The sequence below is a fragment of the Lissotriton helveticus genome, chromosome 6, assembly GCF_964261635.1.
Source record: "Lissotriton helveticus chromosome 6, aLisHel1.1, whole genome shotgun sequence".
Lineage (NCBI taxonomy): Eukaryota > Metazoa > Chordata > Amphibia > Caudata > Salamandridae > Lissotriton > Lissotriton helveticus.
Window position 1 is genome coordinate 1,547,967,736 of NC_136067.1, and position 13,431 is coordinate 1,547,981,166.

A 13,431-nucleotide genomic window follows, 5' to 3' on the forward strand; every position below is an offset into this window, starting at 1 on the left:
CATCGCTCATCTTGTGGCTGTTTTTCCAGACATAGCACCACCGTGCGAGCCAAATCTCGCTGCATCGCCGCACTGCTACCGAAACCGACGCAGCGCCTGTCGTAGTTGCAAGGACAGACCCTTCGAGGGATTGTGGCTTAAGAAACCAACGCAGGTCCGCTCGACGCTGCTGCATCGATTGCCAACGCATCCCGGATTTCCACGCATGGGACCTGTGCAGTAAGTTTTCCCTTGTTCATCACCCGCAGACCAGAATAGTCTTGTAGTCGACACATCACTTACCCCTACAGTCCTGATTCGTTACATCACTTCTCCTGCATGCAGCAGAACTGTTGCATCGCCTCCTCATCGACTCAGGAACTGAGGCATCTCTTTGTTTCCCGACACTACCCTTGCGGCTGTTTAGCCTTGTGAATTTTGACTCATCTTCAGGTACTTTGTGTAGAATCACGCATCCATCGTTTTCGATGGACCCAGTTGCTTGAAACATTTGAAATATCATATTCTTATTACATGTATGTTGGATTTTGTTTGTTTTGGTCTTGTTGAGTTTAGATAAAGATACTTTATTTTTCTAAACTGGTGTGGTGTCCATTTGTGGTGTTATCGCTGTATTACTGTGTGTTATGAGTACAAATACTTTACATATTGCCTTTGGGATAAGTCTGTCTGCTCGTGCCAAGCTACCCAGGGGTGAGCAGGGGTTATCTAAAGTATATATCCCCCTTAAACCCTGACAAGAAGCAAGGGTCCCTATTTGAATAAAGGTACCTACCTCTGCAACTAGAGACACCCATTTCTAATGCAGTGTTATTCTGTTCACACTATTAAAAGCTGTGAAGAAGTCAATAGAAGCTCCGTATTCAGTATGACTCCTACATATTTGTGTACAATAGTCAGAACCATAATGATATTATCTTTAACTGAACGATTAGGTCCAACACCTGATTGTTCGAAGGACATGATATTTTTATTATAGGCCCACAACTGCAAATGATCAATAGTCCTTGCAAAAAAAATTCCCATTGTGTCCAAAATGGCAATTTGCCTTTAGCTACCAGGACTTTTTCTACAGTCTTTTCTATATAGAGGCCTCATGATGCTTACTGTGCAAATATTGGAGCATGAAATTTAGCCCACAATTCTGCATCTCTCTGTAATAAAGTTACTAAGTTTAATCAGCTCCCATCACTGCTAAGTGTCTTGCTCTATTTATATAACTAATCATTTGGCAACATTTTGGAGGAGCGATATTCTGTGTCACCTGCCAAAGTAAATAAAAGCTACCTGTTGGTTCAGGATTGCCAATGTTAATCTTGTACAGTTTAGAAATGTAGCCAGCCCAAACCTGTGGGGATAGAATATACTGAGGTCTTTCTAAATAGACCCACAGTATATTGCTACAATCCGCCAAAAATGCCTTGAATTTTTCTCATGTGCGACTCAATGGATATCCTGCCAGTTTAAATCAAATTGTCTTTTCTTTTCGATAATGTAATTTCTATTTTGATTTGTCCTGAGCATCTTGATTTTCCCCATTTGTTTTGCAGTGTAATGTTGAAACTGTTTCCATACAAGTTTATTTATTTCAGCTGATATGTTTAAGCCCATCAAATCCTTCATAGCCGTCTTTGTTCTTGATTGAAGTTTACCATTGCCCTTTATTTGTTTTAACAGAATTTGTTATATGATACTAAAATACACCAATTGAGTCACTACTGGGAATCTCTGGTAAATCTACATATAGTGATACCATTTCATTAAAGAATGTTATTATTCGGTCTCTGATGAAGACTACTGCTATTTAAGTAGATAGCCTCTTGACCAGAACCAGTTTCCAGGGGCCAGCCTATTGTAGTTTGTCACAGTAATTCTAGTGCAGCTTGGAGTATGAAGTGGTCACTATGTTTTGTATTTATAACATTTACTATGGAAATCAGACTATATGACACATTAGTGGTACTAATATATTCAAATATGAAAGTGCCTGAAACGCCTCGTCTATTCAAATTGGCCAGTATATCTGGATGTACTCTTTTATTTATAATTATACTCCCAGAGATCCCAGCTGTTCTAATTATATTCTTTGTTTATTGACTTTATAATTATCTTGAAATAGAGATTCAGGGATTTTCCTGGCTTTTTCAAGATCTGTCTTCACATATGCCTTTAGAGGCGTATTTGAAACCTTAGCCTTAAAATCTATATTTACAAATACCTATGTTGTTTTTTTCTACCTTAATTATTTTATTGATTGTATCGTAAATGGAGATTAATATTGGATTGTTTTGTTTACCTGGCAGGATATATCTGTTAAATAGAAATAATGAATTTACCTGGACATGTTTGATCTTTGGATGGGCAATCCTTATACACTGTAGAGTTTTACTGGAATATGGGATAATTTGATAATTCCAGTTCTAATCTATAGCTGGAAGAATAGCAATTTCCCTTGTTTGTGTGGCCCCTTATAGAATTGTTTGCAGTGTTATTTATTTGTAATATTTATCTGCTAAAAATTGTTTATAATTGCCTAGGATCCTTGTATGCACCTTATAGTAGTTTTCAAATGTAATAATAACTTTTTTTTTCTTATTGTATCTCCGCCAAGTTCCATTAAAGTAGAATACATTTTTGGTTAAACTACCGTATTTTCCGGCGTATAAGACGACCCGGCGTATAAGACGACCCCCTACTTTTCTTGATAAAATGTAGGTTTCGTGCTATACTCGCCGTATAAGACTACCCCCACTTCCAACGCAGTCCTGCATAGAATGTCCTCACCAGATGTGCCCCCCACTTCCCTGTGTTGTACATTGCCATTATCCACATTAGTATTGTTACGTACCGTACTCATATGCATGGTGGTTTGCCATTATCCACATTACGGTAGAAATTACTTCTGTTCATTAGCATAGCCTGTGGTGGAGCCAGATGATTTCCCCTGTGTCTCGAGAACAATAAATAGGGTGGATATGCTGCTGGATGCATTAAGGAAAATTTTATGTTTTTGGCAGATTACCGGTACTGTAACTGTAATTTATTTCCCTCTTTCAGATCCGCTTTCAGTGGGTTTGCTTTTGATACGGTACTTCCACAGTGCCACCATCGCCTACGTAACGTTAGTTCTTGTGTTTGAGTGCCCTCCATTTATTGCAATATTATACCGTACCTCTACTTGCACCCACATGTCACTTTTTCCTCCTGTAATGCACCATTTCCTATTGAGAAGCGGTCTGACACCTTCGGGTGAAGTCCGCGCTATGTAAAAACGCATGAAAACATACAGTCAAATTTTGCACCCGGCGTATAAGACGACATCCGACTTTCCAGAACAATTTAAGGGGTTAAAAAGTCGTCTTATACTCCAGAAAATACGGTAACTGTTGGATATCATTTTGAGATTTGTTCCTATTAACATTCCTGGTACACAAGACCAGGATAGGTCCCTATCACTATTTTGATTAATTGCTGTTTCCTGTGTAAGGTTTAGCAAATTGTCCTCTGGTTTCATCAAAATAATTACTGAACAAGCGGCATTCTGTAAGCAAGTGAATGTGCTGTGGTGTGCTCAATTCTGTATTAAATATTTCAGGAACACCATTTATTTTCTATCTGTCTATTGAGTATTTTGCTAATGTTTGTGCCGGTAATATATCAAAATAATTTTCCTAAAGAATCCACAACATCGGCTAGCAAAGAGGAACATCTCCAGAATCATTAGATGGATCAGATTTAGAAGAAACAGATATATTTTTTAAAAATGTATCTTCTGGAAAATGTTGACGTGCAGAATGAATTTCTGACACTTGAACATCGTATTATTACTATTCATTAATATGAAATTAGTTTCGTAATGCGCGCAGCTACCCAAAAAGGGTTTCAAGGCGCCTAGCACACATATTGCTAGAAAAGGAGCAGTCAAGAACCATTTGCTACTAAAAGAGCCAAGTTTTAAGATTTCTTCGAAAGCTGAGATAGGACGGGTCATTCTTCAAGGACACCGGAAGAGAATTCCAGATTTTTGGGGCCAAGACAAGAAAAGGAACGGCCACCCATTCTTGCAAGTTTAAATCTGGGAATCACAAAGTCTCTGTGGGCTGTAGAGCGCAGGAGACGAGAAGGAATGCAAGGATGGTTGACTCTTTCAGATACGCTGGTGGCACACCTTGTTTGATTTTAAAGATGTAACACAGAGTTTTAAATGTAATTCTTTGATCAATTCGAAGCCAGTGAAGGTCACGTAAATACGGCGAGATGGAAGCCTGTCTAAGAACTTGACAAAGAAGGCGTACTGCAGAGTTCCGAACTACCTGTAGCTTTCTCAGTAACGTTTGGCAGCTACCGAGATAGAGAACATTGCCGTAATCGAGGCGAGAGGTGATGAGTGCCTGGACTACCGTGCGTTGGGTTAAGGCAGGAAGCATCCAAATGATCTTATGAAGCCACCTCAAGATCATAAAACAGATGGCAACAACACTCGCCACCTGTTATCTCATAGAGAGATTATCATCAATAATGATGCCCAGATTACGGACATGGGTGACAGGTAGGGGACAGGAACCCATTTCCTGAGGTAAATGGTGAGGGGCCCATAGGTCCTTGTGCTTGCCCAGGATAAGGACCTCGGTCTTATCCCCATTTAACTTAAAAAAGTTAAGGCGCATCCACTCTGTCACTTGCCGTAGACCGCACTGAAGGGCAGATGTCGTAGCGTCTTTAGTGGTGGAAAGCGATAAGACAATCTGCGTATCATCCGCATACGAATATAGGGAAAGACCCGCCTCTTCCACAATCTCTGCCAGAGGTCTGACATAGATGTTGAAGAGCAGGGGGCTTAAAATGGATCCCTGTGGGTCTCCATGTGCTGATACGCAGATCTTAGACGATGCCTTAGCAGAAAAGACTTGAAAAGTGCGACCCTCAAGGAATGAAGCAAACCAGGATAGGGCAATGCCGTCCAGCACAAGAGACCTAAGGGCTTTAAGCAAGATGTTATGCGACACAGTGTCGAATGCGGCACTCAAATCTAATAGAATGAGTGCCGCATTTTCCCCTTTATCTAAATGCTGGCGCAGTTTCTCAGTAATCTCAAGCAGAGTGGTTTCAGTTGAAAAGTTCGTATTCAGATAAGTAGGAGGGATTCATTGGGAAATCTGGCGAATTGGGTAGATCCTCCATGGGTGGAAAATTAATTTACTTCAGATTCTGTCAAAAAAATCCTAATGTGTCCTTTGTTTTTTTATCATTGCTGAGGGTCTTGACATTCTATGCCCAGCGAAGTAAAGTCCAAAGTGAAAATACTCTGAGATATTATTTTGTTTCTTTGTGGGGTACTTCCACGTGTGGATATCCCATTGCCGACAGTTTCAGACACTATTGATGGTTAACATTGTCAGCACTGAATGCCCTTGAGTTAGTGGATTGCAGCCAAGTATCAAAAGTTGTTTCTTTTCCATCAGAATTTGCAAGAGATGGAGAAGACATGGTCGTTTTTCCGTGCTTAGTTTAGGGAAAAATTGGAAATTAATGGTGAGCCCACAGGACAGCGAGCCTATATTCAAAGATTTGGTTCAACAGTTTTAGTCCTTGCATTGTTATTTCTCTTTTTATGACAGTATTTCTAGTTCTAAGTTTTTAATTGTCATCTTGTCAGCTAGTTATTCTTGAAGGTTTAGAGAGGTACCTCGAATTTTGAGCAAACAAGTGGTATGATCCAAGATTTCTTATAATGTCAACTCCTCTGTTTTTATTTCTTCTTAGTTGATTTCACCTTCCTGAAGTTACATGGGCCCTTTTTAATCGACCCCTGCCATATATTCAACCCTACTTCTCAGTTCTTGAAGGACTCTGTAGCCCAGAGACCGAGCCAAAACCTGTTGCAGGTTATTATATATACAATCAATCCTCCATCTTTATTCCTTATTAGCTAGTTGATTGATCATGCCTGAAGTTATATGGGCCATTTTTTCTCAAGGCCTGCCACGTGTAGTCCTTATCTGTTGAGCCTATGTTATTTCGGACCTTGTGCTATGTTTCTGTTTCAATCAAAGGATCAAAAGGCATGTTTCAGTGTATATTTTAGGAGTAAAATATCTTGTTGTTGTGTGTTCATAATAAGCAGGTTGCAAAATGCTAAATTACTTTCATAATCACAACAGACGATCTTCGGAGTCGGCTATCAGCATCTGATCAGACTCCATTGCACCTACTGCATCGTTTTCTGTGAGCCTGTATAGCCAGTGATTATGCTCCGAAATAACCTAACGGCTACACAAGCTCCTAAATAAATAATTATGTCCCCTTAATTGACGAATATCTATTCATAATCTCAGGTTGTCTTTGATATATAGAGTAGTGGTGTGCATTGGGTTTGAGCTATTTTTAAAAACAAACCTCAGGTTTGAGAATAATGTAGAACACATCAGTGCTGAGGCAGAAGACCATGTTGGTTCCATCCATCTTGGGGTTAGGTTCTCCAGGTTGGGTATGATTTTGCATGCTTGCAGAGGACTGAGGTTGGTCGCAAGGAACAATTTGCTCACCACATGGACCAAAATATTGGTGCCTTATAGACTCACTATGTCCAGTGCAGAATTGAGTTTCCAACAAACTACATGACTAACTTTCTTCTTTGAACGGTGTTTAGTGACCATCGTATACAGCAAACTATTACAACAGTAAAATGTGATAATTTAGGGTATTGGAAGCTGGTATGATATTTTAAATTGCTCACAAGCTGTCCTTGTGTGTTCCTTGTTACCACAAAACATGCTTTATTTGCTACTCTACTGAGACTTTTTAAACTCTATTTTTCCAAAAATCCTCAGATGAAATGCACTCAATAATTTCCCAGTAGTGCACCTTTAGTGGAACTTACTTTCTTCTAAAACTTTTATCAGTTGATGCTTGGTGACATTTTTGTATTGCATTCTTTATTATATGTGTTTCTATTAATAATACTGTCTCTTCTTTTCAAGGTTTTTCTGACCAATTCAGCTAATGTTTTTCTTCTGGAGCCATGTGCTGAGCTTCCTGTGCTTGTAGAGGAGCAGGTTGATGCATGCAAGGCCGTTTTAAGTATTTACAGGCAAATGATAATGGAACTTAATATGAATAAAAAAACATGGTAAGTGTGTTTCCAGTCTTAATCCAATGAATAACTATGGACCAGCTTTATGAAAGGATTGTGTGGATGCAAACCCTTCTGTTTGCAAATTCAGAGAGTTTACAACCATAACGTTTCATATCTTAATGTAGAAAACCTATTTTGCGATACAGAAGAGCCTTTCCAGAATTTCAGAAGTAGTTTTACGACTCATTCCAAATCTGCCCCCTCCTATTTGTGATTTTTAATGAAATGCATCAATGATTTATGACTTCAAATGCGGTCACAAACTCTAGAAAAATTACCATTACTCAAAAGAAGTGGAAACTCATTTGAAAACATGAAGTGGTTCCCATTGTTACCCTCTAGAAATTGCGTTGACTGCCTCATGGGGAGTAGTCAGTGGCTATTCTCAGTGTCTTACCAATCGGGACATTATTTATTAAAAGCAGCAGCTGCACACCGGCTGCTATAATAATAAAAAAAGGATTCAAATTGTTTTGGGAATGTGAACACATGGACAGTGATCTGCTTTACCTTGCAGGGCACCATCTATGTTCCTAGTCAATCAAAGAGGTGTCGCACATAACCTTCGTAAGTAATATTTGTTAGGCAGGACGTTCTGTGATTCTGTGAGACTGGACATTTTGTGGTGTAACTTATCAGTACATCGGTTACATCACAACTTGAGTTTGAAGACATGACAGAATTCTGGCTTTTTTCATGTTATTGTTGATGTAGTTGTAGTGATAATGCCAGGCTTAAAGTTGTTCACATTGTATTATGTATTGTGCATTTTCATGTTCTACTTCAATGCCATGACCAAAGGCCATTTCATATTTCAAATGGTAGCCCACTGAAGTTTCTGTTTTGTTCTCCTTAATGATAAACTTGTTTTTGTTTACTCTTTTATGTACCTTCTGGCAAGTCTTGACAATGTATTGTCCTCTTGGCATTTATTGTATTGTAGGAGATATGAGGCATTGGTTGACTTAAAGTTGTATGCCTCTTGAATATGTAAGTGCAAGATCTCTGGGTTTTTAAGTAGTTTTCAGTTGCTTTAGGATATACAGATTTTCATTCTTCCCGCATAGCTGAGATATGTACCAGTTCTCGTCTTGTTCCAGTGGAAGTTTACCTTTAGTGAGAATTTGTGCCAGATGTTGAGGTTACTTTTTGGAAATTAATTGATGTTCAGTGAAAATGTTTCACTGACTTATCCATGCTGACTATAGCTATACCATTGCAGGGTGATTTGTAACTGCCAACTGGAGATATGCAATTCTTCAATCTGTAGTATAGCAGGTTTTCTCTGTCCTTTGCTCATATGTGATCAAATCACCTAGGATTATATACAGCTACAAGTTCGATAAACAGAGTTTGGCAGGCTCCTTGTCTTCTCATCAGAACCAATACGATTAGGCATGATTCCTTGAATGAATGTTATAGTGTGCTTTGTTTAGTGTAGATAGTTTGTCATAGCCAGGCTTTTTTTCCCCTGGCTGTGGAATTTTTGCGCACATAGTTTTTCAAGATACACTTTCTTTCAGCAGATATGATGTATCAATGGTTGTTAATAAATATTTTTGGGTGAAATTGAAGCAGTGAGAAATACGATTAATGGTGTTTAGCATAACACTGTTTACTCCACTTTATCACAAGCTTTGTATCATGTGGCATCCATTATATCAACGTAGCCACTATTTCACAGGGCGAGAGAAAATTGTAATAAAATACTTACCAAATGAAGTTGTGGATGATTTACTGGATGCAATATCATTGTAGGCCAATCATATCAACCTCCATATTGCGGCCTGCAACACAAAAGACTTCTTCTGACAATCATGAAAATGTCATTTGTGCTAACAGTAATGTCAGTGGTTTCAGAGTTGTGAAAATTCTTGCTACAAGTTCACCAAACAGTGGGTTGCATACTGTGCTGTCTTAGTTTGCTTATGGCTGTTTTTTTTGTTGCAGAGCATGTCTTTACTTAAACAAATTAAGTGCTAGTTTAAATCTCATGATGTATGCAGTACTCTTGACAGGGATACCGTCATCATTTGAAATATTGATGAATGGAGCAACTGCATACAGAGCAGTCAAATAAGAATTAATAGTACTCTTTTTATTGCAAATTTTCTAGAGGAAGCACTTTGTGTTCTGTACAAAGGTACCATGGGTTGCATCATAGGTTTTACAATGGATTTGATATGCTGCGATTTAGGTTTAGTTAGTATTTTGACTTCAGAGATGATTTAACAGCCAATGGTCCAACGTTTATGTATTTTTGGAAACAGGGAGAGTATGTCAGGGGTTGGTTTTACTGGTATCAGAGATACTTTGTAGATTTCACTAGGATATTCACCAAGTTCTTGGCAATAACTTGTGACTAATAGCTTCTGTATTCTTCTTTCTCATTGACCGCCACTTCACTACAATTGTCTGCAATTTTATTGTGGTTACTTTGTTTGAAGTGCTCTGAATGTATTTTGAGCGGGAGGTAAGGCTTTTTTTTATTTGCTGCTAGTGAATATATCCAACCACACTCAATTTCAGAGTAGTCATTTTTATGATCTGGTATTTGGCTATAGGGTAGGGTCCACTCTCAGGATTTTCTTAAGCTGTCATATTAAGCAGTAATCAAAAATCATTATTTGTCCATGAAAATGTTCTATAAGGTATAAGCTTCTTATGTACTACCCCATTTCCCCAAAAGTGTTGGCTTTTTTCCAGTTGTGGTTTGGGAAAGAAGAAAACGTTACTTACTTGCGATAACAATCTTTCTGGTGGATATTCTGTCCCCTGCATGTTCTTAACCTGAAGAACAGTCCCAGGCATCAGACTGGATCCGGAAACTTCAAAGTTCTCATGTTACGGGTATGGGGCTGGCTTTGTGTCCATGCCGGAAGTGGCGTCTGGTGATGTCATCGAAGCCAGATAGCGACTGCCCCAAACCAACTTCCGTTTCCATCCAATTATTCCCATCCTTCGAGCGAGCGATGGACTGACATCAATAGATAGTGTAGCACCAAAACCTTAAAGTGGAATGGTATTAACTTTCCCTATAACACATTCATCAAATGGGGAGGCGGTGTGTCAGTGAGGAATCTGCAGGTAGATAGAGTATCCATCAGAAAGATCATTAATGCAGGTAAGTAACCTATTCCCTTTGTTGAATACTTCTGCCTGCAGACTCCTCACCTGTTATGTTATGTTAAAACAACTTATAAAGCGCGACAGAACAAAAGCCTAGTTGTTAAGAAGGCTACTTATTAAATAGCCAAGTTTTTAATTGTTTTCTGAATGCCAATAGGGTAGGAAGGGCTCTAATCTGAGGGGGAAGGGAGTTCCATAACTTAGTAGTGGCAACCACAAAGCTTCTGTCGCCCCAGTTAGTCCAATGGGTTCTGGGGGCGGCAAGCAGAGTAGCCCCTAAGGAGCGCAAGGATCTGCTGGGTGTATAAATCTGCAATAAGTTCTTCAGAAACTCTGCCCATATATTGTGAATCGCCTTGTAAGCAATGCACAATGCTTTGAATTTTATTCTACTTCTTACAGGCAACCAATGTAGTCTGACAACCTTGGAGACAGACTTAAATTTAGGTGTGCCAGAAAGCATCCTAGCGGCTGCATTCTGTACCATCTGTAACTTCTTTAAAACCATTTCCTGTGCATTGATCAGTAAACTGTTACAATAGTCCACTTTGGACATAACTAAAGTGGATATTATCATTCTCCTAGCTTCAACCGTACTGAAAGGGAACAGTTTCTTCACCATTCTGAGAGTATAAAAGTAAGAGGAAACCACAGAGTTAACATGACCTTTATAGGACAGCTTGTCATCTAGGACGACACCCAAATTCTTAGCCTTAGTAACTGGGACAGGGGGTGGTCCCAGTTTATCTGGCCACCAGCGAGGAGACCAGGCAGGGGATAGTTTTCCAAAGACCATAACCTCAGTCTTGGAGGAATTTAGTTTGTGGCAGTGTCTGGACATCCAAGTGCTGATGGCCAGCATGCCATCATGAAAACTAACTAACGTTATCCCCGTACTTGTGAACTGAGAGCACTATTTGGGTGTCGTCTGCATAAGACATGACCGCTAGGCCAAAAGATTTGATCACCCATGCCCGATCAATAACATACATGTTAAATAACGTGGGACTGAAGGAAAAGCACTGCAGGACTCCACAAGGGAGGTAAAAGACAGGGGAGTCGAAATCGCCCAGGCTAACTAGTTGAATGCATTTAGACAAAAAAGATGTCAACAAAGATTTGGCCTTTTTCCTAATGCTTAAAGAGGAGATATGGTTGATCAAGAGCCCATTATCAACCGTATCAAAGGCTGCTGATAAATCTAGTAGATCTAGTAGAACAAAGCCAGCTGCTCTGTCTAAAACAAACCTTATTCTCTTCAGTGGCTTTGATAAGCGCAGTCTCCATACTATGGCCTTTTCTGAAACCGAATTGGGATTCATCCAGCAGCTTATTATCGTAGATGTATTGGGCCAATTCATCATTTATAACTTTTTCAGCAAGTTTGGCAGGCAGCAGGAGGTGCATAATAGGTTGATAGTTATTAGTATCCGCTGGGTCCCGATTGGGCTTTTTTAGTAGCGGAAGGATAGAGGCCCTTTTCCATTGCTAGGGATAGGTGCCTAAGATAAACATTGAGTTAAAAATGTTGGCCATATTGGTGCTAATGAGATCCGGGATCAGTTTCAGGACCGTAGGAGGACACGATCAAATGGTGAGCAGGATTTTGCAGTGCTCACCAAATCAGCTATCTGTTTCGAAAGACTGGCGCAAATTCCTTAAGAGAAGGACTATCTAGTAACTCGATGTTCGAGTCAGACTGACTCAAGGCAATGAAGGAGGCATTAAAGTTAGAGTAGATTTGATCTACTTTAGTCTGAAAGCTAAGGAGTCGCAGAATGCTTGGGTTGCTATGTTAGCATGGCTACCAGAAGGAGCCGCAAGTTTTGACACAACCTGAAACAATTGTTTGGTGGAGTTTTGGGAGGATTCTATTTCATGTGTGAACTAGCTACTCTTCTCTTTTATTAGGATGCATTTGTAGTTAGCCAGTGCTAACTTATAAAGAGATTTCTCCTGAGTGTCGTAGTTTTGACGTCAGTGTCTCTGTTGTTTCCTGCTGCGTTGCTTCTCAAGCCTCATACCCTCAAAAAAACAGGGGGCCAATGGAGTTTTCCTATTTTTAGAAACTATTTTGTAAGGGACTAGTTTAGCAAAGAAATCTTGGAGCCAGTCTGTATAACTCGTAGCGGCCTGCTCTGGATCTAGGGAGAGTTCTGGCTGAGTGACATATAGCTGTTGTCAAAGACAAGCATGATCCATACTACTCCAGGATCTAAATTGTTTAGGGGCCATGGCCTGGTATACAAAGGAATTAGTTTCAAGAGACGAACTTCAAATAATACTGCTTGGTGATCAGACCAGGTCAATGGGAGGACCTCCTTTATAAGCAAGCTAGGAAACACCATTTAATGCAACAATTAACAGAAGCGGGTAACTGTCCCAAAGAGCTTTTTAAAATTCTGCAGAATTTCATAAAACCAGCAGCATGTGAGCTCTGACGATTTTTCGCAGATTTTATGTGATGAAATCTCGCTATTCTTCGAGGAAAAAATAAATACTATTTATGGAAGAATAGTGGCAGCTAATAATAACATGGGTGATACCAATAAGCCCCTACCCCCGATCCCGCCAAAGTACAATAAACATCCGTTGCTAGCTATTCCTCCAATTGACAATGCAGAGCTCCTTTCCTTTATCGCCCATATTAAATCTGGATCTCCACATGATCTCCTCCCTGCCAAGATGGTTGCCCCTCTGATTTCTCTCTTAGGACCCTCCATAAAGAGTGTTATTAACATCTCTCTCATGAAAGGACAGGTCCCGGCAGACTGGAAAAGAGCGGTGGTAAACCCAATCAGAAAAAAAGCGGCTTACCCATGGACAGACCTCTCAAACCTGCGTCCCATTTCACTTTTGCCTTATATCGGCAAAATAGCAGAGAAGCACGTGAACACTTATCTATCAGGACATCTAGAAGCGACGGAGGGCCTGGACTACTCGCAATCTGGGTTCAGGCCTAACCACAGCACCGAATCAGCCCTCCAAACAGTGACCAATAACATCAAAATGGCACTGGATGAGGGCAGCTCTATGATTCTGGTGCTGTTGGATCTCTCCGCCGCTTTTGATACGGTGTCTCACACGGTGCTTCTCGATCGTTTAAAGGACGTAGGTTTGGAAGGAGTGGCTCTGACATGGATGGAAAGTTTTCTATCCGGTCGCTC

General features: G+C 40.0%; 1 protein-coding gene across 5 annotated transcripts in view; it reads left to right on the forward strand.

The window, feature by feature from the left end:
• Positions 1-13,431, forward strand: part of RALGAPA2 (Ral GTPase activating protein catalytic subunit alpha 2) — a 1,907,250-nt gene that overhangs the window by 672,824 nt on the left and 1,220,995 nt on the right. For all 5 annotated transcript variants that reach the window (XM_078649331.1, XM_078649327.1, XM_078649328.1 and 2 more), the window contains exon 13: positions 6,981-7,129. In XM_078649331.1, the coding sequence (XP_078505457.1) occupies positions 6,981-7,129 (149 nt within the window). The remainder of the gene's footprint in view (positions 1-6,980; positions 7,130-13,431) is intronic.